Source organism: Miniopterus schreibersii (assembly GCF_964146895.1).
Source record: "Miniopterus schreibersii genome assembly, chromosome: 15".
NCBI classification, from domain to species: Eukaryota; Metazoa; Chordata; class Mammalia; order Chiroptera; family Miniopteridae; genus Miniopterus; species Miniopterus schreibersii.
This window is the reverse complement of record NC_138115.1, coordinates 42,568,480-42,593,737: the sequence shown is the minus strand read 5'-3', so window position 1 is coordinate 42,593,737 and position 25,258 is coordinate 42,568,480. Positions and strand designations below refer to the sequence as shown.

At 46.1% G+C, this 25,258-nt stretch overlaps 1 protein-coding gene across 3 annotated transcripts in view; it reads right to left on the bottom strand.

The window, feature by feature from the left end:
* Positions 1-25,258, bottom strand: part of GPD1L (glycerol-3-phosphate dehydrogenase 1 like) — a 43,822-nt gene that overhangs the window by 1,752 nt on the left and 16,812 nt on the right. The window contains exons 5-9 of one of the 3 annotated variants that reach the window (XR_014000335.1): positions 23,750-23,862; positions 17,471-17,704; positions 17,070-17,176; positions 13,546-13,817; positions 10,866-13,154 (exon numbers count right to left, since the gene is read on the bottom strand). Coding sequence is in view for 2 of the 3 variants with exons in the window: in XM_081159262.1 (XP_081015388.1) it covers positions 13,721-13,817; positions 17,070-17,176; positions 17,471-17,704; positions 23,750-23,862 (551 nt within the window). In the remaining variant the exon portion in view is untranslated. Of the gene's footprint in view, positions 1-2,743; positions 2,822-10,823; positions 13,818-17,069; positions 17,177-17,470; positions 17,705-23,749; positions 23,863-25,258 lie in introns of those variants that run through there. The other 2 variants (XM_081159263.1, XM_081159262.1) reach the window with 2 other exon arrangements.

The following is a 25,258-nucleotide window of genomic DNA, read 5'->3' as shown; positions in this document are numbered from 1 at the left end:
TCCCCGTCAGGGCACATGCCCGGGCTGTGGGCTCGATGCCCAGTAGGAGGCGTGCAGGAGGCAGCCCATTGATGAGACTCTCTTATCATTGACGTTTCTCTCTCTCTCTCTCTCTCTTCTTCTCTTTGAAATCAATAAAAACATTAAAAAAAAAAAAGTCTTGTGGAAGCAAAACTCACATCTTGCTTCCATTAAGTTCCATGGTTAGGGGACAGTAAACACTTTTAACCCTGTCTAATTCCAGCCTACCCCCCTCCTCCCACACACAAATAAATGAACTCCAGAGCATTGCCCAAGTTGCTGACTATTTAATGCAAACAGCTTTATCCCTGACCTTTGCAATGCTGCTGTCTGAGGACTGGCCACAGCCTTTGCAGAAATGATAGCCCTGTAAGAAAATTGCCAGTTTTCAGTAATGAACATACCAATCAGGAGTTCAGTCACTTGGTAATTTTTCAGTGTTTGGCTTTAATGACCTGTTGTGTTTTTTGTTTGATGAGCAGGTCCTTCTAAGTCTTGTATTTCTTGCAAGTAAACTTCTTCCCTTTTCTAAATGCTGTTATCTCTGAGTGTTCAGTTCATTGGTAATTGATGAAATGCAAATTAATATCAAGATACTATTTTCACCTATTAAATGGGTAAAGTTGTATTTTCCAAGATATTGCTCAATGCCAGCTGGAAGGGCAGGAAGCTGGGCCCACCTACATGACTAGTAGGCGATTTGGTTATATTTATTGACATCTTTTAAAATATACCTTTTAAATCCTGTAATTTTAGTACCTGCAATTCAACCAATGGATATAATTAGGTTGTATATCCTAACATTAAAAAACAAACACTGAAATGCCGTTGAGTTTCAAAAAAACACGTTTTCTAACAACATTTAATAACACTATGGGAAATACTCTTGATTTAAGGTAAAATGAAAAAAGTGGAATCATGCCGGGTGATCAAAATTTTTACAATAAAACCCATATATATGGCATTCAACAAAAACTGAGAGGGGGAAAAAACATATTTTAATTACCACCCTGTCCTTTTCTTTAAGAAAAAAAAATCATTCTATTCTGCTGCTGTTTAATAACAGAGAACACTAAACATTGTTAAGTTCTCTTACTTTGAAATTATATATAATGTTCTGTATTAAGGTCAGTTAAAGTGAGTGGTTAGAAATGAAGGAAAGAAGAAAGAAGGGTAAAGAAAGAGAGGTGGGGCCGTGGCTGGGTATGTCAGTGGTTAGAGAGCCCCCCCCCCCCCCCCCCCCGACTGAAGGGTTCGATTCCAGCCAAGGGCACGGACCTCGGCTGCAGGCTGGGAGCACGAGCAGGAGGCAGCCGCTTGATGTGTCTCTCTCACCCAGATGTCTCTCTCTCTCTCTCTGCCTTCCACTCTCTGAAAAAGCAAAGGAACTGACGAATCTCGGAGGGAAGGTGGGGAGAGATTAACCAAAGAATCTATGTGCAAATATACATAACCCATGGACGCAGACAACAGTGGCGAAGGCCTGGGGGGGAGTGGGCGTGGGGTGGGAGGGGTTAATGGGGAAAAGGGGACATCTGTAATATTTTCAACAATAAAGGTACATTTAAAAAATATATATCCTTGGGTGCGGATTAAAAAAACGGACAAATAAACATAGTATAGGGGAGAAAGAGGAGAGACAGGCAGATAAATGAAACACCTAGAAACAGGCCGAACGGTCAAATGAAATCAATCCATGGGCACTGTTTTGTGTTTTCTGTGTACACACGCACACACACACACACACACACACACAGCTGTTATTCAAGAAGGCTCTATACTAGAAGCAAACAAAGAACTCGGCTCCCTGAACGGACAGGAACACAGGCTCCTGTGCAGATAGGACAAGCATTAAAGTGAAAGAAACGATGTTCGCGTGAAGGCCTCGTCCGGAGCAGTGGCAGGAGCCCGCAGGCTGGGGTTGCAGAGGACAGGAGAGACGTACCAGGCGTGTGGCGGGTCCTTCTGGAGGGCACACAGGATCTCCCTGCAAAGAGGCTCGGCACCCTCTGTGGAAATCACCACCCACACCGTGCATGTGCTCCCCCCTCCAGGAGGCGGGGATCTCAGGCTTGGATAACTGAATTATTTATTGGAGTTCCAACTTAAAAGAATGAAACCAGTTTTTTAAAAAATTGAAAGGTCAGGGTAGGGGAGTAGGCAAGGACTGGCTGATAGAAAAGAACAGGCTGTTATTTACAAAGGGCACGCACACACACACACACAGGTGCAGACCTGTAATGGGATCGGAGACGCAGTGTACCAGCAAATTAAGCAAAAGTCTTTAACAAAGATCAAAACCAGGAGTAATTGCCAGCGGCAGGCCCCAGGTTCTGCACCACCAAGCAAACTTTGCTGGCTCCTGTTGATACAGAACTGGCCCCAAGGAGAGAGCTTTGAAATGGTGGGTCAGGCGAGGCCTGTCCTCTCTCAGACCAAGACTCATACCTTGAATTGCCAGGCTTGAGAACTCCGTAACTGGGTGAAAACCCTCCAAGGAGCCTGCTTTAGTAATAAGGACATGTCCCGGAGTTGGAATTAGCAATGTGTTATAAACACAGGAGATTTAGTGCTTGGTGGCTGGACAATAAAGCAGGATTCTTTGGCCCCGTATGAGAGAAACAGATCAAGTTAACAGCTTAGCAATTCAGCTCCCCACGGAGAGAACCCAAGAAGCTATTCGACACCTGTAAATGCCCTGCTTGGTGTGGATTTCACGAACCTCAGGGCCTTTGATTCTTGAGGATTCTTGCACGGTCATTCCTTTCAGCAAGTCGAGGTGGACCAAGCTCTCAGGTGGCTGAAAATAACGCAGACAGGACAGCTCAGAGGACTTTGCACGTGTGTCTGTGAGTTAGTTAATGGCCGGATGCACAGACAAAAATATCTTCCTTCCCTTTCCGTCCTGTTCCTTTAACTCTGAAAAGTGGCCTCGGCCACAGGGCTGGGGCATTGGTGTGACACTATCTGAGGCAGATGTAGGGCAGGATTATAAATGACAAGGAGGCGGAGACAAAACCCCAGGAAAGTGGTGACACCTTTTGTGGGTACGAAAGGTGGAGGCCATATAGCCCACCCGACCCACGCGATGGTTATTGTAGCGACTGCCCCGAGGTCCCAATGACATAAACGCACATTAGGAAGCCCATGTGCGGGAGGAAGGAAATCCTCAGAGAAATGAGAAGGGAGGGGTATCGATTTGACAGCTTGTTGCCACAGCTTCCTTAGCAAAGATAAGATCGAGGCTGCATTTATTTAAAAGGAGACAAATCCTGGTGTTTACCCAAGATGTGTGTTCTGACTGTACTTAATCCATTGGCAGGAGCAAGGAAGGGTCGGATGTGGGTAAACACCGCTTAAAGCGGCAGCCGGGCCTGGCAGAGCCAGTTCGTAAACTGGCTACTGAGAATGAAACATGAAAAACCAGCACGGCCTTGGCAGCTGACCCTCTATAGGGGCTTCAGCTGTGTTTTCTTAAAAACACAGGCCATCTTTGTCAACAGAGCTTTGACACGGACTCAGAGGGAGGTCAGGGAGCAGAAGGTGTAACTGGCCGTCACACTCCAGTTCCTCTGAAAGGGACACGCGGGTCCTTCCCAGAAAGCTGCTCAGTCAGTTTTGCCGAACAGAATCGCAAACTCGGCTGAAAACACGGAGCATAAATATTCCTCGAGGAAAGTGGTCTACAGGAAAAAGTTGGGGTTGCTGCTAAGAGCTATTTGGCTGCTCGGTGGGATCCCCTGGAGGGTCTGGGGCCCACTCTAGATTAGTGAAACCTGAATCTCTGACGACGAGCGGGCAGGTCCCTGGCATTGTTTCAAAAGCCTTCCATGTGGTTTCAGTACCAAGGCAGGGGAAGAAATAGTGGCACAGAGCGGTGCTTTTCAAACTTTAATGGGCATACGAAGCGCCCGGGGATCTGCTAACTTCAGAGCCTAATTCAGGCAGGTCTGGGGGAGCTGGGGAGCCTGCGCTGCTAACAAGCTTCAGGCAGTGCTGAGGCTGTCGGTCCAGGGGCTGCCCCAGGGATAACAAGGGCCTCCAGGGCTAGCTCTTCCTTCATGAGATGGAACTAAGGATTCTCGCCCATAAAGTACAATTCAAAGCCAAGGATAAACCTTTTCATCACTTTGGTATAAAAAGCCTTTCTTCTGAGTGGGAAAATGATAGGATCAGATGAGCAGAAATGAGAAAAACAATTTTCAGTTTCAGTTAGACTGTAGTTACTTCAGCTGTGTTACCACAACAGATGTGGTACATCCCTACACTGGACTATTATTCAGCCTTGAAAAGGAATAAAGTTTTGATGCATACAACACCGTGGATAAACCTTGAAAATATTATGCTAAGTAAAAGTCACAAAAGACCACTTGTTATATAATTTCATGAAATTATATAATTTATATGAAATATCCAGAATAGGCGTATTTTTAGAGTCAGGAAGTAGATTAGTGGTTGCTTGGAAGGGATGGGGGAGTAGAGGGCTGATAGCTAATGGGTACAGGGATTCTTTTTGAGGTTGTGAAAAAGTTCTACAATGGACTGTACTAAAAATCAATTGACTTGTACACATTTTTTTAATGGGTGAATTGTGTGATATGTGAACTATATCTCAATAAAATTGTCAAAAATTACTGGAAGAAGATCTTTGTAACCAAATATAATAAAGAAAATATAATGTTCTTTATGTGTTGTATATAAATATACAATATATTCTTTATATACTACCTTCATATGTTATATGTATTTTTTATGTATGGAATATATAATATAAAATATAAAGATTATATAAAGATTTGCAGGAGCAAGTCTATTTTTTTAAAAGGCAAACAGTCCAACAGGAAAATAAACGGAGGATATGCACAGACATTTCACCAGAGAGGAAACAGGAAGGGCCAATGTATACCTGGAAAGAGGCCAAACCTCTTTGGAAATCAGCAAAATAAACATTAAAATATCAACCAAATACCATTTTAGACCCATCAGACTGGAAAAAAACTACAAAAATAAGTATGACGACATTAAGTGATGGCAAATATAGAGACATGAGTATTCTCAAATATCACTGGTGGGATAGTAGATTGTCCAAAATCTTTGCAAAGCAATTTAGCAATATTTCAGTAAATGTGTATATCCCATGACTTGCTAATATGTATATGTGAGGAAGTCTCATCCATCTATATAGGAGGCTTGCTTAGGGATATTTTTCCATTACGTTCTGTGTTAGTAAAAGTCTTCAACCTATATAGGGAAATGGGCACCATATTGGGGTTTATCCATATAATGGAAAATTAGACAGCAGTTAAAAATAAGTGAATTTGAGCTACTAAATGTAATATAAGTATTTAAATATGATTCCTATGATTTCCTAGAAATGAGCCTAAAGGGAGCAAAGGTTCAGGAGAAAGTCGACAAATACATAAATATTTCTTGGAGCTGTTGCACCATCACTTCTGCCGCACGGCACTGGCAAAGCAAGTCGCAAGGCCAAGCCCTGACCCAAGGGGCTGGGAAGTAGACTGTGAAGCCTCATGGCCAAGGACATGCATTGGGGAGGGGTGAAGAGTGGGGACGCGATGGAAATCTCCCACATCGCCGCGTCTTTGTTTCATCTCGTCAACGCCATCGCTTCAGGAACCACCTGGAAGGGAGCACCCTCCGGGTGTCAGCTCCGGGCTGGACCCTGGGGACACAGGTGTCTGCAGAACCGTCTGGCTCAGGGAGAAAGCCCCGCCGGGACGGTCAGGAGCATTCAAGTTGAGGAGAGAAAGGCAGGGGCTAGTGGCCAGCAGAGAAAGGGACACTCCGGTAAGCAGAGGCAGCCCAAAGGAAGGTGTGTGGTGGCCATGCCTCTGTGCCTTCGTAAAGGGGGACTAATGCCACTTGCCTTGAACATAAAATGTTATGGGAAAGTGTCTGGTGCACAGTAAATAAATATTTACTCTCAATAAATAGTAGCAGAACCTAGAAACTTAGTTCTAACGGCGACCTGCCTACCTCCCACGCGCGTCTCGGCTCCCGCCACGTGGCCCGTTTGCCTCTCACTCCTAGGCCCGCTGCTGTTGCATGGCTTTGGCGTGTGCCGTCCCTTCCCTTGGAAAACTTCTCCCTCCCCTATTTAGCTCTGTGTCCTGGTTCACGGGTCACTTACTCAGGAAAGCCCCCCTCGGCCTCCCAGGCTAGGTCGATGCCATAGTTACAAACTCACTCAGCACATCACAGGCCCTCGGGAAGTAACCGTTGAATCAGCGAAGCTGGTCGCGTTCCCCTTGGGCCGTGGTGCCCTCAAGTGACCCCTCTGGGCGTTGCAACAGTTGATTTTAAAGGGACACCAACGGCTTCCACGCTTCTGCGAGTGCGGAATCAACTGAGTCTGGGGCCCAGCAGGGGCATGAAAAGGTGCTCAGTCCACTAATCACCAGAGAAACGACAAGCAAAACCACAGGGGACTGTCACTCCACACGGGTTAGGATGGCTCTTATAAAAAAGACGATAGACAGCAAGTGCTGGCAAGGAAGCGGAGAAAAGGGAACCCTTACATACTGCTGGTGGGCATCTAAAGTGGTACAGCTGCTGTAAAAACCAGCATGGTGTTTCCTCAAAAAATTAAAACGAGCGCTACCATGTGATCTAGCAATCCCACTTCTGGGTATATCTCCAAAGGAAATGAAACCGCTATCTCGAAATGCTACCTGCATGCCCGTGGTCATCGCCTCATATTTACAGCAGCCAAGGTACGGAGACCTGTGTCCGTCGACGAATGAATGCATAAGTAAAATGTAGTTTCTATGTACAATAGAATGTTACTCAGCCACAGAAAAGGAAATCCGGCCATTTGTGAAAACATGGGTGAACCTGGAAGACATTATGCTACGTGAAATAAGCCAGATAGAGAAACACAAGTACGGTACGATCTCAGTTATATGTGGAATCTAAACATATAGATTCAGAGAGTAGAACTGATAAAATCAGAGAGTAGAATGGTGATTGCCAGGGGCTGAGGTTGGGGGGAAAATGGAAAGACGTGGGTCAAAGGATACGAACTCTCACAAGATGTATAAGGTCTGTGGACCTAATGCACATCCTGGTGACTACAGTTAGTAATACCGTATTTTATACTTGAAGTTTGCTAAGAGAATAGGTCCTAAGGGCTCTTACCGCCCCACCACGACCACCACAACAAGGTGAACATGAAGGATGAACATGTTCATTAGCTCGTGGTAATCATTCCACAATGTATCCATATATCAAATCATCACGTTTACATCTTAAATATATGCAATTTTCCTCGTCAATTATGCCTCAATGAAGCTGAAAAGAACATGAGAACAGGGCCTGGAATGAGTAAATCCTGAGGAATGGATGCGAGACTTATAAACCCCCCTCCCCCGAAATGAAATGGGAGCTTCAGTCTTATCTCACGTCGCTGTTCCTGGGCCCTGAACTCCCCCTTCGCTCCTGCCTCGCAGGCATCTCCTCCACTCCTCTGACTTCATAACTGCCTCCCCCACACACCTCTGCTCCTCATTGCCTTCTGACCTGCAGACCAGAATGTTCTCTCTCCTCCTGGGCATCTCCCTCTGAGCGCCCCAAGCAATTCAAACCAAATATGGATGTCTTTTTCTCCCTGGGTACTTTCCATCTTGAAGTCCCCTAATGTGTTCAGGGAACTGTGAAAAGCAAATGACTTGTTTTCTGACTTCTCATGAAACCTGACACTATTTATAGATAAGAAAATTGAAGCCCAGAGAGATTAAGTAACTCGCCCAAAGTCACATAGATTCAAAATTTGAATCCCTACCGGACTCCTACATCCTGAAACCAAGTGTGAGCTCCTTTTAAGGGGCCAGATGCTTTTGTAACTGGAACTCTTTTTAGGAAAAGGAGTCTGAGTTGAAGAAAACGAAGGTAGGTACAGGGCCTTAGAAGGGACTTGTATAAGGGCCTTGAAGCTTAAATTCCTTAGCTTCATGATAAAATGGCCTCTAAATGAAAATTTGGAGATAGACATATCGACCTCCAAAGATAATGGATAGGGGAAACAGATGGGAGGGTTTTTATTTTCAATGTCTACCACCCTCTTTGCCGAAACTTCTGTAAAGCATGAAAGGCCCACCCATCAGAAGTGGTTTCCAGATGTGTTCCCAGAGTCTTTCCTGAGAGCAAAGAGCAGGCAGCGAGTGGCGCTGCTTTTGTCAGAATGTCAGTGTCAGAATGAGAGGGAGAAGACAGAACTATAGCAAAGGCAGATGCAAGCGGGTGTCCAACATCAGGGCAGGGAGATCGACACGGGAGCAGCAAATCCAATCAGCCGTCTAAGCGGACAGTGGGTAGAGTGAAAGCAAAATTGCTGTGCGTCAAAATTTGTAGTCGGTGTTGAGTTAACAAACCCAAATGGAACCTAGACACTTGACAACTGCCAAGCAAAAATTCAGCTTTGTTCATAAGAAATGCATTATAAAAACTGGACGGAAGCCGGGCGGGCATGGCTGAGCTGCTGAGCATCGACCCGGAGATCGCGGTTCTATTCCTGGTCAGGGCACATGCCCGGGTTGTGGGCTCCATCCCCAGTAGGGTGCGTGTAGGAGGCAGCCGATCAATGACTCTCTTATCATTGATGTTTCTCTCTCTCTCTCTCTCCCTTCCTCTCTGTGAAATCAATAAAGACATATTAAAAAAAAAAAAAAGCTTGATGGAAAAGTCACAGGAACAATGATGTTACTTTTTGCAGGCTGCCAACTGCCCAAAGAAAAGTCATTCCCAAAGAGTGTCCCCTAGTGGACAGGAGTGCCACAGTTCCCTGGAACTTGGAATTTCCCGTCAGGCATCTTACCCCATGTCAGCTTGTTTTTTGAAAAGCCTTCTGGGGTTTTGCCTAAAAGGTGACTTTGTAGTTGTTTTTTAAAAATATTGTTTCTTGTTTCAACATTCCTTGTAAACATCTGACTTACATGACCCATATGGTGCCTATATAAACTTTCACCACTATCAACTATTACAACTATTAGTAAGATGGCTGCTTGAACAAAATTATAGTTTTGAATAACAAAATTTTACTTTTTACAGTGGAACTGGTAGGATAGTCTCTAAATTCTTAATAGAAAAGTTCCCATTTCTTGGATTTATTAGTTCAGTTTAGGTCTCTGATTATTATAAAGGGACCCCTAAAAGAGGTTATACACATAATTAGGAAGATAAAGTGAAGTCCAAAGCACGAATTGCAGCCACCTTTTGAAGGTTAATTTTCAGTGTCTGTTCAAATATACAACATACAAATCTGTGATCCAGCATATCCACTGGTAGAATTTTACCTCTAGATTTGTTCGTATAACTGAGCAGAGATACACGTGCAACTTTTACTGATGTTTACTCTAGCAATTATTCTAGTAAGAGAAATACAGAAAAGCAGAGAGGAACAACCTACTACATCTGATAGGACTTCCAGAAGAGAGGAGAGGAAGAGACAATTTTTGAAAAAAATAAAGGCTGAAATTTGCCCAGAATTATCTGTATGCAATCAATTTTATACTATTTTCCTAATATATTTCCATAAAATTTTACCAGGTAGTCTTGATAACTTTTTATGACTATGCATAAACTAAGTCATAGGTGAACATTTTTTTTGAGAAAATATGCTGTATGAGGAGTCTGTAAGCATAATTTTCTACTAATTTACTGAAGGCATGATTGATTCATGTTGCTGAAGCCATGTTACCTTTGGTTTGGGTGGTGCCGTGTTGTGCTGTGGCAAGCCTTGGGTTCCAGCCCCTCCATTTAGTCACTTAGTCAACTAATGCCTCTGCAGGTCACCTTCCTCATTGCTAAGGGAATAATATTTATGCTGCCTAGCTGAGCATTACTGTAAAGGTCAGTGAAAACCTAGAAATCTTATCAGCACATTAAAGGAGAAAAACCATGATATTAATGACATTAGTAGCCGTTTGTGGCAGAGGCAATGCTGTGTGTTCACCAAATTAAATTTTTTTGAGATACACAGTTAAACTGCATTTCCCAGCATTCCCAGCAGTTCAGGCCAATGACATAGGAAAGAAAAAACACCACGTCCATCTGGGGGTTATGTTCTGTTGGATTCTTCACTCTTCTGTGTGCTGATTGGGTATCAATTTCCAAGATGACCTGGAAGCTGTATATTGGAGATGGCAGAGCCTCTTTCAGCTTGGATTCCTATGTGACTCTGTGAAGAAAGTGTCCCCCGCCCCCCATCCCCTTGGTCCACATCGGACTACGGTAACTATAAAGATTATTGTTGTATTATGCCACTGAGATTTAAGTGTTACTTGTTACAGCAGCTAGCATAACTTACCCTAAGACATTGCTAAAAAGGTGTTTGAGAAGTTAAGACAAGAGATGGAACTTGCAGAAACACCAAGAGATTTGGGAGGGTTTACCCATCAGTCACTACAGCATTGTGTCTGCTTTGTCAGCCCTGGCTGTGCTGGAATTTGGGTGGGCACACCTGTGTGTATCTGGCCTTTTCCTCTCTAGGACTAAATGGTTAGGTCCAGGCTTCGTGCATGTAATCGTCCCTCCTCTAGAATTAATACAATGTCCATGACTTATAACATGTGCTTTTTAAACACTAAAGTGTCCTTAAAAGATCTCTGGTGATGGAAGGAGACGGGACTTTGGGTGGTGAGAACACAATGCAATGTACAGATGATGTATTATAGAACTGTACACTTGAAACCTATGTAATCTTGTCAACCAATGTCACCCCAACAAATTTAACTTTAAAAAATCAGCAAGCAATGAATGGGAAGAAACACAGACAAATGGAAACAGATGTGTTTGAAGACTGTAATCAGACATGAAGCACTTCTTTTAAAAATTGCCATTTATTTTTGTTAGTGCAATACAATTCAGGAAAAAAAAAAAAAAAGCTGACCTAAATAAATAAAGCTATTAACTGATTTAAAAAAAGGATAAGATCAGTAGCACAGTTTTGGGGAGGGGGGGGTAAATGTTTATTAAACCAAACTTTCAAATTTTATCAATTATATCCACCTACAGTCTGTAAACAAATATTATACACATGTAAAATGCTCTTTGATTAGAATTAATGGAAAAACTACACAACCCCTTGCACACTGGAGCCTCGCCACTCTTTGGGCCAATGCTATGGGGCCTTCTGATAGTTTAATGAAAAACCAGAAGGAGTTTAGCTCAACTCTACCTGCTAGGATGGATTTCAAGACAGATAACTCTTCCGCCTTATAGTGGACTGGGTTATAACAAGGCAACAGTGTAGTTTTTACATTCACAGATCAGCTGAAATAGTACAATTTAAGCTTCTCTTCTGGATGTCTCCCTCTTTATTACTGTAATTAGTGAGAGATGATAGACCACAGGTGATTACAAAAATAGATAACTCATAGAGTAATAAATATCTACAGTTAGCAGAGCACAAACTCATAAAATTTGCCTTTTCCCATAATATGCAGGTTATCATAAGTATGTTCAAGAGGTACAGTCGGCAGACTTTCCAAGTGGTAAGAGAGCATTGTAAAGAAAAACACTCAGTACAAAGCCCAAAGCAGGAATTTGAATGCAGATGGGAACATACAAAAGACAGAATTCCTCACCTCTGATTATTCTAATTAATAGACACCACAATTAGCTTGCAGCCCTTTATGTATCTTAAAAAGTAACACCTTGTTACCTATGTACAAACTTTAAAAAAGATTAATCATGAGACAGGCAAAAATTGATTAACTTAATAGTGGCACTAAAATCAATAAAACTTGGAGCATTTTTGTGTGCTTTCATATACTTCTGTGGATGGGGCTTTATAATGCTCCCAAAATGTTTGGGACCGAGTTTTAAAAATTCCCACAAAAATCTATTCTACAATCATTTCCAGTATAGAAAGAAAAAAGTCCCAAACTGGAACATAAAAAAAGGTCAAAAATCTCACAAAGTGACTGAAAATCCATAAATATATAAGTGACATTCATATGTTCCCTTAACAGTTTATTAAGTGCTATGTAAGGTAATTATAATCCTATCCTGAAACCAATCTCACTGAAGAAGATACAGTAATTCCCATTCTAATTCTAGAATTAAAAGCACTTATTCTTCATAATGTGTGTTGCAGCGAGGCCGACACCCACTTGGTCGTACTTGTCGGTGTCACCCTAAAGCTTCAGCAAAGCTTCACGGCAGACCTGAACTGTGAAAGTGGGGAACTACCTACCACAGGTATTTACTCATCCTGATTTCGTACAGGGAGTGAAGGGCATACTTGAGTTATACTGAGGTCAGTGTCTCCTGGAAACTTTGGCCAGTTTCCTTGCCAAAAAAAAAAATCTCCATAATCTAATGTGTTTGGGACTGGCTGGGTTATATAAACTGGTTCCACTAACATACATTCTACACCTTCAAGATTCAGCTTTCCCCAAACTCACTTGACCTTGCCAGGGAACACCCAGAAGCACTTGCCACAGGACCCCAGAACACTAGTTTCCTAGGGAACAGGGTTTGAGAAATGCTGTTCCAGAGTAAATTTTCTAAAGTAGTCCTTCTAAAATCATAGGGAACATCAGAATCACATGGAAGGTGTGTTAAAGCATCGATACCACACCCCACTTCACAGGTCTGCAGTGGGACCTGGGAACCTGTGTCTAAGAGACTCCAAGTGAAGCTGATGGAGTGAGGGCCACGCTTTGAGTGGTATCGGTCTAGACAATGCCCCCCCCAAATCTCAGCTGCAGGAAGCCCTCCCATGGCCTCAGGAAAGGCTGCATATGGCACCTGCCACAACCAATTAGCTGGGGGTCAAATCAGCCCAGTGCCATCTGAGAAGGTCCCGGGGCACCCTGGTGGGACGGGGGAGCACTAGACTTGACTCATGGCTCCGCTCCCTCCTTACCAGGTGACCAGGCACAGTGACAACACCTTAAAACAGGAATAATAGCAGCCCCTCTCAGAGGATCTGTGAAGCTCAAAGAAAATGTTTGCACAGAAGTGCTACCTAACAAAAAGCATCAGACAAGTGTTGTTAACCAGGAGAATGTGTCAGTCACAGCAGGAAAATCTCAGATGAGTCTTCTGTGTTCTGCCTTTGCTGCCCCCTTCTGAAAGCACATCCCGGCAGCTCAGGAAGAGAAAAGGGGCTAAAAACGCAGAAAACTGCAGTGAGAGGAGGCTACTTAGTGGGTTACCTAATTAAAAACATCCAGTTGTTAAAAAAAAGATCAACTCACAATCAAAGTCATTAAAGTCTGTTGATCTTTGAACGCACTCACCCATTCTACCACGTTATTAATGCTGGTAAATTTCACCATCAAAAGAATGAAAAATAATTCCTTCACTCAAAGACATATGAACTAGATCTAAAAAAATTTAGCTGAGATAGTTCCAATCTCATAAGCTACCACAGTGGGAGTTTCAAAGGTATTTTTAAAAAAGGACTTTTAATTTGGGTTCATGCAGACATCCACAGAATGAGAAATGAACACACACTCACACGCGTTCACCTATGTGCGTCTAGTTGTTGCCCAGTACCTCTTAGCCAATGATCTGCTTCTCAAAATTCAAAAACGAGCCTGTAAAAATTCATACACATCCATGATGGAGTTACAGCCAAGCAAACATCTTGTGGCCAAGTCCCAGTTTCCATTTGAACCCAACGAACTGATCGGAAAGGCAGAACCCTGCCCGACACACTTCATGATCCACTTTATGAATGTTCTGGATGGCTCTGCAGACAAGACAGCATCTCTTGAACAGGTTTGCCTTCATAGCAGATCTGATAGACCGCAGTAAACAATGGAAACCTAGTTGCGGGGAAATGTGAAAAGACAAGTTAAGCCATCTGGTTTACCTCATACAATGAGGCAGCTCTTCTGACCTAACAGCTTGCAGATTAGTGTGCTACCTGTGACCGCCTCCTACGTTCCTTTATTATTTGGCCTGCAGAGAGCCTCTGCACTGCTGGCCATAACATCTTGGTACAACCTAAGTCATCCTCTGCCTAACTGGATGCACTGTCTACAAACAAGGCATGTGGTAAACCTTAGGGGTAACAGTCTATGGTCATTCACATAAAGACTTGTAGCTGAGGCTCCTGGAATGAGTCCAAGTTTCTGCCACTATTTTAAAAGACCGGAGAATAAATTTTAAGGCAATACTGCTGTGTCTTCTCCCGAAATGAAGATGGGCAGCCCACACATCACCGTAAATAGCCCAGCCTGGGCTGCTCCTGCCAGAGCCAACGCGAGGACCCACAATTAACAGAGCACTGATCTCGGGTCGGAAGCTGGATTTATTTTGCCTTTCCTTCCAAGATGTGAACACATGTAAGTAAATGTTTGAAATGGATGAGGGGGTGAGGTAGTGGGCTCCTAACCCACTGTAATAAAAGGTAACATTGCCCCAGGTACAGCTGGCCCAGCAGGTATTACGGCAGGTATCACACAGGAAATAACGAAGTTCATTTCAATCAGGCTTTTAAACACGCACACGCGCACACACAGCCCAAGGTGAGCTTGATGGGATCCATAAAGTCTTAAAGGCCATTCTGAAATGATCTAGTTAGAATCCTATAATGACAGCTTAGGTCATGTGTCTTTATGACAGTCTATCACTGTGGGTTTCTTAAGGTTCAGGATGTTTTGTTATTTTTTGGAGTTAGGTAGACTTCATCAAATCTGACTCCAAGGCCTATTAAGTCTGGGCAAGTTTCACAACCTCTCTGACCCAGTTTGCTCATCTGTAAAATGGGGCTGGACACTCAGGCTTCTTGTATTAAACGCTTACACATAAAGCACGCAACACTTGGTGCACGGCGGGTGTGCAACAAATAACAGCTTAGCGATGCAACCACAGGGAAGCCCCAGGAGGCGAGCTGGGACAGGCAGACCTTAGGGAATTCCGGGTTCAGTTCCAGGCCACTGCCATAAAGCCAGTATCGCCATAAAGCAAGAAAATAAATCTTTTTTTTTTACTGGTGGAGGGTCTTGTCGTCAATGTGTGAAAAAGGCAAATCTGCGAAGTGAAACAACACGAGGCAGGCCTTGTGCTGGACTGAGCGGGGCTGCCTGAAATGCTAACCCAAGGGCCACAGACCTCATTCTAGAAGAACAGGCGGCCTTCCAATGTGAATGCTGGAGGGGGAAGGGGCCGTGGCGATCATCTGGTCAACCAGTTTGATTTTTGTGGATAGAGAGACTGGGGCCAGAACAGCTAAAACTAGGGCCTGCCTAAGACCACATGGCTAGTGAGACACAAGGTGCCCCTGAACGATGCCCCCCTGCTCATTGCTCTTTCCATAGCGAGGGAGGAGGCAGGAGAGAAGAAATAGAGGAAGATCGGAGAAGTAAGGGTTGGAATGAAGAAATAAAAAAATCAAGGCAAGAGGTAGTGCAAAGGGAGAATGTGAGAGCTCGGCTCTGCCTGAGCAGGATCGGGAGGCAGGTGCCAGGGAAGGAGAGTCCCACGTGGCTCTACGCTCCAGCCCGGCAGAAGGGGGGTGCCCCCTCCAGGGCCTTCATTAAGCACCGGCACAGCCTGTGCAATTTCTAACCAGAAGAGAGAAAATGGGACATGACTGAGGCGAGGCGTCTGCTCAGAGGCGAGCTGCACCTGCTGGATTACATCTGCTTTTTAAACAGGCAGGTCCTGATCCCAGGATGCCCATTTCGGTCGGTACCCTCCTGGAGTGAAAAGATGAACACAGCCGACTTGTGAATTCATAAAATCTTATCACACGCACCCTTCGGTGGCACATGGATCCCACTTTAAAACTCTGATTGGGAGATACTAGCCATCAACAAACACCCAGGCATTTTTTTTTTTTTTTAAGACTTCAAACAAATTCCTGATAAAGACTTAATGGCCATTGGAGCAGGCCAGCCACACACAAGCGCATCACCGTCTACTGTTAATGGGCGAGGGAACCATGCATGTCGGAGGTGTTTTCCTTGCAGTCACGATGTAAAGGTAATCCGCCTCCTCTGGAGGCTTGTTTACGGCTTCCGTCTCTGCCTGGCTGGTTTCGAAAGCCATTCCAGAAAAATAAAATGCAAATGAAAGAAGGGAGACAAATGCCCTGTCCTCCCTTGTTTTCCACTTTCGCCAGGGAATTCTACAGGTGATCAATCTGTACTGGGTGAAAGGGGGAGAGAGGTAAGGTAAGGATGCCAGGCTGGGACCAGCAGACACCTGGGCTGAGCATGAAGGAGATGCAACCAGGGAGACCCTGCCCTCCTCCAGGCAGCATCAACAGAGCTGCGCAGCTCCCTCCTCCCCCAGGCAAGAGGGGGTCCCCTCTCCCAAAGGGTACTGGAGAGTTAAAGATCCTCAGAATATGCTGCACAAGCATTTACAAGGTGGTGCAATTGGCACCGTGATGATGGAGGAAGGCTCAACGGATCAGCAAGATAAAGGGCCAGGAGCAGCCTCAGAGAGGTCCGGCTTCCTTCCTTGATCAGGTGGCAAATCAAGCTGACCCCACCCCACTTTCCCTATGTGACCAGCCTGGAAGGGCAGTGGGGGCCCCATCCATCCATCCATCCATCCATCCATCCATCCATCCATCTACCTACCCACCCACCCATCCACACGAGGACAGGCTGCAAGGCTGCTCACAAACCTCAACAAGGGCCGTCTTACCACTAGTGGTAGGATTTGGGGTGGTGTGTCTTTCTTTGTTTTCTGAATTGTTCAGCAGTTTATGAATAAGACTCTCCTTATATAAGAACAACAAAGCGATCGCTTTCTAAAAAATTTAAAACTTACGCAGCTCTTACTAAACAGACCAGAACCCTAAACGTCCTATTTTCAACGTGAAGGACAGAGCCCTGCTTCCTGAAGCCAAGTTGGTTTTGTGTTCTGCATAAACACCTATTTTCAGGGCGGGCGGGTGTTTCCTGCCAGAGATGTCCACGTCACACAAAGGACGGAACTAACCTCATCAAGTCCTTGCGTACTGGTCACCTAGCTGTGCTCGTGTGCACTGACCGGGCTGTGGTCACGAGAGAAGCGGGCTGATGCCGTTTCTCTGGCCTTGAGGGCGACAGGTGACTTACTTGTCCAGCAGCCCCTTCTGCTTGAGGATGCGGTACACCTCGGCAGACGTCTGAGGCCCTTGGAGCTTCTGCCCATTCAGCATCTCCTTCTCCAGTTCCTCAATGGTCTTAAAAACAAAGGATGCAAAGAAAAAAATCTACGGTAAGGGCCAGAGAGAACCAATGATTTCAAGAGGAGAGCGGGGAAGGGGAGCCACATTCCTCTGCTACAAGCCCAGGAAAGATGAAAACCTACAAGATAAACGACATAAGACTCAAGGACCTTTAAGTGAAAGCAGACAGGTAAATAGGGCAAACCAGCAAACAACAAATCCTGGCTTCCACCTCCGGGCTGCAGCGCCCCCCAGCCCAGGGTTCTCAAGGGTGAGGGAGGGGTGCAGGGAGGGCAGGCCAGGGGCTACCTTTCCAGTCTGGGCAAAGGCCTCGGCGACCCTGCGGTTCCGGCCCCCGTAGCAGGTGGTGATCAGGTCGGCCACGCCGCAGCTCTCCAGGAAGGTGGCTGTGGACACCTGGTCCTTGCAGAAGATCTTGGCGAAGGCAATCATCTCCATGAGTCCCAGGCGGATGACGGCAGCTTTGGTGTTGTCTCCGCTGTGCAGGCCGTCGCAGAAGCCGGCTCCCACTGCTACGATGTTCTGCGAAGGGAGCAAGGAAGCCAGGAAGCTGTCACCCCCCACTGCGGGTGAGAAGGAGGGCAGGTGGGGGAGACACCCGGGCAGGCACCACTGGTTCCTGCACAACCCTCCTTCCTGCTCTTGGACCATGAGTCAGAAAGAGATGAAAGAAGGGACTGGGCTTCTATATTCTCATTTTCAGGACCCCACGTCTGGGGTCAGTAGGAGACAATCGATGAGCATCGGCTAGAAAATCAGAATGCTGAGAGTGGTCTCTTGTTAAACACTGTTTGGATCAACTGCTTTCTTTACCTTTTGGGTTTGTTTTCAAGTCAACTATTTTATTTAAACATAGCATTCATACAGAAAAGTAAACAAATCATAAGTGTACACCTTGAATTTTCACCAATTGCACACACCCATGGAGCCAGAACCCTGATAAAAAAACAGAACATAACCAGGGCCCCAGAGAGCCCCCCCTTCAGGCCCCCTGCACAGAGGCTTGGGAGGTAAAAAGGATCGGCTTAGGAGAAGGGAAGATTTATGGGGAAATCAATAAAAATAACAACAAAAGTTAAACTTATTGAACTGTTCTAAATGCTTCCTATATTATTAGTGTATTTAATCGTCACAACTCTCCTAGAAGGCGGGTCCTATTAGATGCACAGCGGGAAGTGAGGAAGCTCAAGCGCACAGGGTAAGTAGCCTGCCCAAGGCCCCACCGTCAGGACCTGCAGGGCTGGGTTTCCAACCCAGGAGGCCTGGCTCCCGAGTCCTCTCTGGGGAGCAGATCGCACCACGCTGCTCCAGGGCCCAGGAGTGGAAGGCACAGGCGGGCCGCGCATAGTCAAGATGAGAACTTTCTAATACCAAGAGCTGACCCCACCCAACTGAAGAGATTTAGAGACAAAGGAGTGAGCTGTCAGTCACTGGAAGCATCCAAACCAGTGCTTCTGACCTTTCATATCGCTGCACTCAGATGAGGGTGCCCATGGCCTGGGGGCTCCAGCCACTCTCTCGGCCCCTTCCCTGCAGGGCACACAGGTTGAGACCACCTCACTGTTTCCACCAGACATCTAACCTCCCCACGGGGTGGGGGTGGGGAGGGGAGAACAGGGGGCTGCTGCAGGACAAACTCTTCCCTTCCGAGGGGACCCTGGGCCCCAGCCCAGGTTAATCGTTTTATGATGGATCTTGAAACCCTCGCTCTCTCCCTCTGCCACTTATCCCTGTCAAAAGAAAATAAACACACTGAGCCAGTCAGATCGCGTTTGAATAGCATCCGAGCAGCCGTCCTGAGACGGCTCAGCTGTGAAAGTTGTCATTACCCCTTGTGCATTTAAATCTGCTTTCGACTGCTCAGGAGCTAAAAATACCACGGTTTTCAGAAGACAGACGGGCCTCCGCCCTTCTCCATTTCCTGGTGATGGCCACACGAGCGGCACCCATCCCCCCGAAGAGCCCCCTCTGCAATTCTGAGTTGGGGCGTGCAGGGCGGGACTCAATCCCTCCTGCTGCCTTCCTCCCAGAAAGAATGTAAAGCTGGAGAAGCGGCCCGGGCTACCTGCGGGTGCTGCCAACGCGCCCACCGCCTCGGAAGAACGCTCCACTGAGCCCAGGCCAGCGCTCACCGTTCTCTGTCCGTTCACAGCCCCGCCGGCTCTCCCAGAGGCCAGCTCCCAGGCGCTTGGCCTCAGATGAAGCTCTGTCTGCGGAGGGTGGGTTTCCTCCAAGGCAAGGTTCGCAGGGTGAGCCCTGTGCACGGCAGCCGGGCTGGGATGCCAAGGAGGCCTGCGGGCAAGCCCACCCTGGGCCCACCGGGCCCGGCAACCTGAAAGAGGCTGTCTTAGCTAGAGCAGCGTTGTCCAGGACGAGTTTCTGCAATGATATATTTTAGATCCGCTTATCCATTCAAGTAGCCAGTAGCCACTGGCTACTGACGCCCACGGGGCTACTGAGTCTCTGAAATGGGGCTACTATGACTCAGAAACTGAATTAAAAATTTTTTAGAAGTTTTAATTCATTTGAATATAAATGTAAATAGCCACATATGGCCAAAGGGGTCTGGCGGTGGTCCTGGCTAGAGACCAGGCACAAGGCAGCCATCACAGCAGGTTTATCAAAGCCAAGCCCTGGAGGAAACCTACGTACCCAGCAATCAGCAGTGGTCAACCTCACTAGAGACAACCCTACAAAGGAACGTCATGAGCCCGTGGCACAGGTTTTGGGTTTATTCTCCAACCTATTCTTCCCTCTTTTAAAGTAATAGAGTCTCTGATTTTCATGCAAGTACACGGCTCCCTGGGGTGGGGAAAAAACACTATTTTCCCACCTCCCTTGCAGCTAGGTATGGTCACACAATTAAGTACTGACCACTGGTGTGGAGGCAAAGTATTCCACGCGACTTCCCAGAACCTGCCACATGGCCTCTGTCCTGTTTCTTTTTTTTACCCTGCTGCCTGGAAGGCCGGTGTGATGGTTGGAACTACGGTCACCATCTTAGCACATGAGGATGAAAGGGTTCAGAACAGGCTTCCTCAAGAGGTGCCACCTTGGCATGTGAATTATTTTGAGCGGAAGGCAAATCAAGACCCTGTAGGCTCAAGAGAAATGTTTACCTATCCCTTAAAAAAGTTAAACTGGGGTTTAAGTTTAATAAGAGTTATCAGAAATAAGTTTTCATGACCCATCTACCCAGCAGGGCAAACATCTAATTACTGAACAGCTGCTCTTCTTATAGTCCTGTAAATTGCCCGCTTCCCCTGAAACCCCAGGCACCTTCCCTCTTCCTTAGCTCAGGAAGTCACGTATTCCTCTTTCCCCCTCTGTCTCGGAGTCTCTCATGTATGTGAGGTCTCTGGCTCATTCAGGGATGCGGGTTCCCGTACACAGGTATGTGATTAAATTCTGTTATTTTTTCTTGTTAACCTGGCTCCCGTCAATTTAATTATCAGACCAGCCAAAAGAACCCAGAGCGGTAGGGGAAAGTTTCTTCCCCTTCCACACGGACAAGGGCCACACCCTGTGAGCTGGAAGGAGCCTGGGTTCCTACGAATCCTGTGCAACAGAGCTGTTACATGGATTCAAGATCTTCACGTAAGAAATAAACTTGCACCTGCTCGCAGCCACTATTATTTGGGTCTCCATTGAAGAAACTTAATCCTGATAAAGCATCTATTCAACATGGTAACATAGGTTGAGCTATACACGTAACGATTTTTTGTACTTTTCTGTATGAAGTATCTCTTAAAATTGACATGGAAACAAAAATACATCCCTAGGGAAAGAAGCCAGACCCAGAGGGTTATGTCCTGTACAACTTTACTATACAATCTTCAGAAAATGCAAAGTCGTGCGTACAAAAGCAGATCAGCGGCTGCCTGACTGGGGTGGGGGTGAACTGCACAGGGACACGTGGGATTGTCTGGGGAAGACGGAACGTTCTGCATCGTGGTGGTGACTTTCAGGATGTACACACACAGCTGCTGAAGCCCACTGTATTGTATACTTTAAATGGACACAGTTTCATGTGCATGAATTATGCTTAAATAAAGTTGATATTTTAAAAAGAATGTTCTGTTACTGACTCGGAGATTAGCACAGCTGGGAGGTGCAGGACATTCTGCAGGCAGTGAGACCACTGGTACAAAATGATTCTGCATAATTCCTTTGAATTTTCTTTTTATTTTTAACCTTGTAAGGAGCTATTTCCCCCTCCCTTTTTTTTCAGTCACACGCCCTCATGTTTCTGAGCACAAAAAACATAGAGTACATTTTTTTACATTTGTGAGTATGGAGAAGATTACTAAAGGTTCTTAATGGGAAAAAGGGGTCAAACACGTCAAACTACTGAACGGTAAGATCCAGTCTTTGTTTTAAAAAGGGGACATACGCACACTTGCTAAAAGATGAGAAGGGCACACAGCGAAGACTACAGTGGTCACCTCAGGATGTAGGGATTATCAGTGACTTTCACTGTCTTCTTTCCACCCTTCTGTTGTGTAAAATATGCACGACTTTTATAATCAGGGGGAAAAACCAATTAATTACGTAATAAAACAAACATGTCCGTTTGTGCTTGCGTTGGCAGGCCCCGACGGGGAGGGCTTTATTTTATTCAGCCGTCCAGACGCAAACCAGAAAAGTCAGGCTGGACGCAGTAACCAGAGAACCGGACCAAGGTTCTGGAAACCGGCACTGATCCTGGGATTGTGCCAAACCTGCTGCGCTTGAGTCATTTACTCTCTGGATCCTATCTCATCCGCCCGACAGCACGGTTGGACCCAACTACTGCCGAAACGCCTGTTCTCAGTTTCCAAAAATCCCAGCTCCGAGGAAGCCGACAGGAATGACGGGAGCGGCTCCTGTTTCAAAGGACGGCCACGGGGAAGCGTGACGGGCGGTTCTCAACCCCCGTCCGCCTCCATCCCCAGTGACCCGCTGGCCGTGGCAGTGGCATCAATCCACGCCCAGGCTTCCTGCCAACAAAAACGAACAGCCATTCTAAGCTCGGACAAAGACCGGCGGGGGCACCGTTCGCCAGAGCTGTTCCAGGGCTGTCCATCTAGAATCTTCCCCCCCAGCACCCTCTGTTCTAGGCAGGATCTCACGGCTTCCCCACCCACCACCCGAAAGACCCAGTCACTTAAAAACCGCTCTGGAGCGACACAGGCGGGTGCTGAGCAATTAGGCATTCACGATGCCCCTGCTGTCGAGCGGTCATTAAACTAATGAAGGACTATTAAAAACACATAAAAATCCCAACCAACAAAAATAAACAAAGCCGCCCAAGCCAGCGTCTCACATGTATGACAGGACCTGCCTAGAATGTGAAGAATGTCCCCCACTAGCGTTCGGAAATACGGACACACGCTGCCTGGGAGCCCAGTCACTGATGGGCTTTAATTTTTAAAATTCTCACCGTGCAGGGACATGTGACCACACATACACACGTTATTAACTCCAGAAAGTGGTTTTGAATTTGGACAAGAAAACTAGACGTACAATTTAGAGAAGGAGTGGGAAGGCATTCTTTGGATTTTGGTCTCCTTGACATTCTTTTATTTATTTTTTAAGTTTTATTGATTTTTAGAGAGAGAGGAAAGGGAGAGAGAGAGAAACGTTGATGTGAGAGTGAAACATTGATAGGTTGCCTCTTGCACGTCCCCGACCTGCGATCAAACCTGCAACCCGGCCACGTGCCCGACCAGGAATGGAAGGGACAGCCCTTCGGCGCACAGGACAGTCCCCAACCAACTGAGCCACACTGGCCAGGGCTCCTCGACATTCATCTTTGCAATTCTTACCTAACAAAGTAAAGTGAATGCCACATTACCTCATTTCCTTCCCTAGGTGCTCAAGTTCCTAAAAAGCAGCTTTTGCTACAATAAAAATGACTCAGCAACCCAGCTCCCCAGCTGGCTTTTTCCCAGAGTCAGGACAGTGAGAGGGACCTTGACCTGCCTTTAAAAAGTAAAGGCGGTTAAGGAGCCCAAGGGTGGAAACTTCCCTTTTTAACCCTCTCAAGCCCCTGGCCAACAGGAGCTGCTACTTACATCTGATCTTTGCCCTGAGATAAAACTATTCTTGAAAAAAGCTCCAGAAGCAGTAGACTTTTTTTCCTTTCACAAGAACCACCGACCGAACCATCAAACCAATAGAGTGTGTCATTCAGAGGAAACAGTTCCTCTCCCTACTCAAGGTACCGTGCAGGAGAAACACATGAATTAACAGAAGACTCTGCCCCCAGGTAACGCTCTACAACTGAGGTGCTCACCACGCTTCCCGAATATGAACGTTGCCAATTCCCCGAAGAGCAAAACACCGCAATTCTCCCCGATTTATCAATGAAAGCAAACCAGACGCGAGAGGGGAGCCCGGAGCCCCCAGGAACGGCGAGGGCAGAGCGGGAAGCGACGAACAAGGCTCTCCATGCACTATTCTCCGCGGGGGCGACGGCACAGAACACAGGGCCCGTTCTAAGCCCAGGGTTAGAGCCAGCCCTGCGGACAGTGGCCAGGCACCAGGAACCGCCCGCCTCGAGCAGGAATGAAAGGCTGGCTTTACCTTAAGAGCGCCACAAAGCTCAACCGTATCTGCGTCTTCAACCACTGTGATCCGGAAATTTGGGGTTTGCAGAAGTTCTTTGAAGAGAAGGCCGTTTGCCATTACTTTGCTGCCTGTTGAAAGGTTAGAAAGAAAGGAAATTCATAACAGTCTCTTAATCTTAATTTTTCACACCTAACACAGCTTCAAATAAGTTTTTTCTTATTATAAAAGTAACATATGGCCATTACAGGAAATTTAGGAAATTCCTAAGGGTAAAAATAGGAGATGAAAATATCCCAGAATTTCACCACAGATGATCATTAACAATTTGGCAAACGTCTTTAACTTACTGAAATAGGCACAGACATAGACTTTCTCAAAACTGGGGACATAATGTATGTGTGGTTTCATAATCTGCTTTCTCCCATTTTATGGCATAACCAATTTTCTTTATTTATTATTTATTGATTTTAGAGAGACAGGGAGAGGAAGGGGGAGAGAGAGAAACATCAATTTGTTGTTGCACTTATTTATCATTCATGTTGACTCTTGTATGTGCCCTGACTGGGGATCGAACCCGCAACCTTGGCGTAGCGGGACAACCTTCTAACCAACTGATTTTTCAATGACAGCATGTCTTTTCTACATCATTTTAAACGGCTGCTTTGCCTTTTGCTGTGTCCATGCATTATATTTTACCTAAGTATCTTTTTAGTGTCTGAAATCTAACACTGTTGCAACTTTTTGCTACCACGAACACTTATAAGCTCCATTTCTATGTTTACCTCTGTAACAGATTGTTGTTCACAATCATTCACCCTGTGTCCTGGGAGGAGAGGGCGTCCCTTTCTACCTGGATGTTAGGCCTGACCGCGCACTGTGCTTGAACTCACAGCGAGTGGCCGCATTTCCCTGCCCGCCGCCTTTGGGCTCAGCCGCGTGATTTGCTTTGGTCAACGGGACATTAACAGACACGGTGCAGTAGAAGTTTGCATTCATCGTCCTTGTTTTTGCTACTGCTAGATCCCCTCCCTTGGGACAGTTCCTAGAATGAGACAGGTACTCAGGAGTTTTTCCAGTTTTTTTGGTTTGTTTAGGGACTTTGGGTTAAAAACAAAAACAAACAAAAATCAAACTTTACACCTAAAACCTGATGTGAGGTGCGCTCTGGTTGTTGGGGGCTTGGGGGTGCTCGGCTCTGGGAGGGCTCTGGAAAGCAGGATGCACAAAACTCACCAGCCGAGTCCTGGCTCCCAAGTCAGCGTCTCCACACAGGCAGGAGAAGGCCCACCGAGGCCTCCAGTGCCTGGGCTCTGCCTGCCTCTTGGTTCCCCAGCCTGTCTGCACATTACAGTCACCTGAGCATCTTTAAAACACCAAAGCCCAGGTCACACCCCAGACCCATTAAGTCGGTCTCGCGGGGGGGCAGGCATCAGTCATTTTCAAAGCTCCCCAGGTGATTCCAAGGGGCAGCCACGTTTGCAAACCTGTGACTTAACTTCTTCTAACCTCCGTTTCTTCATGAGC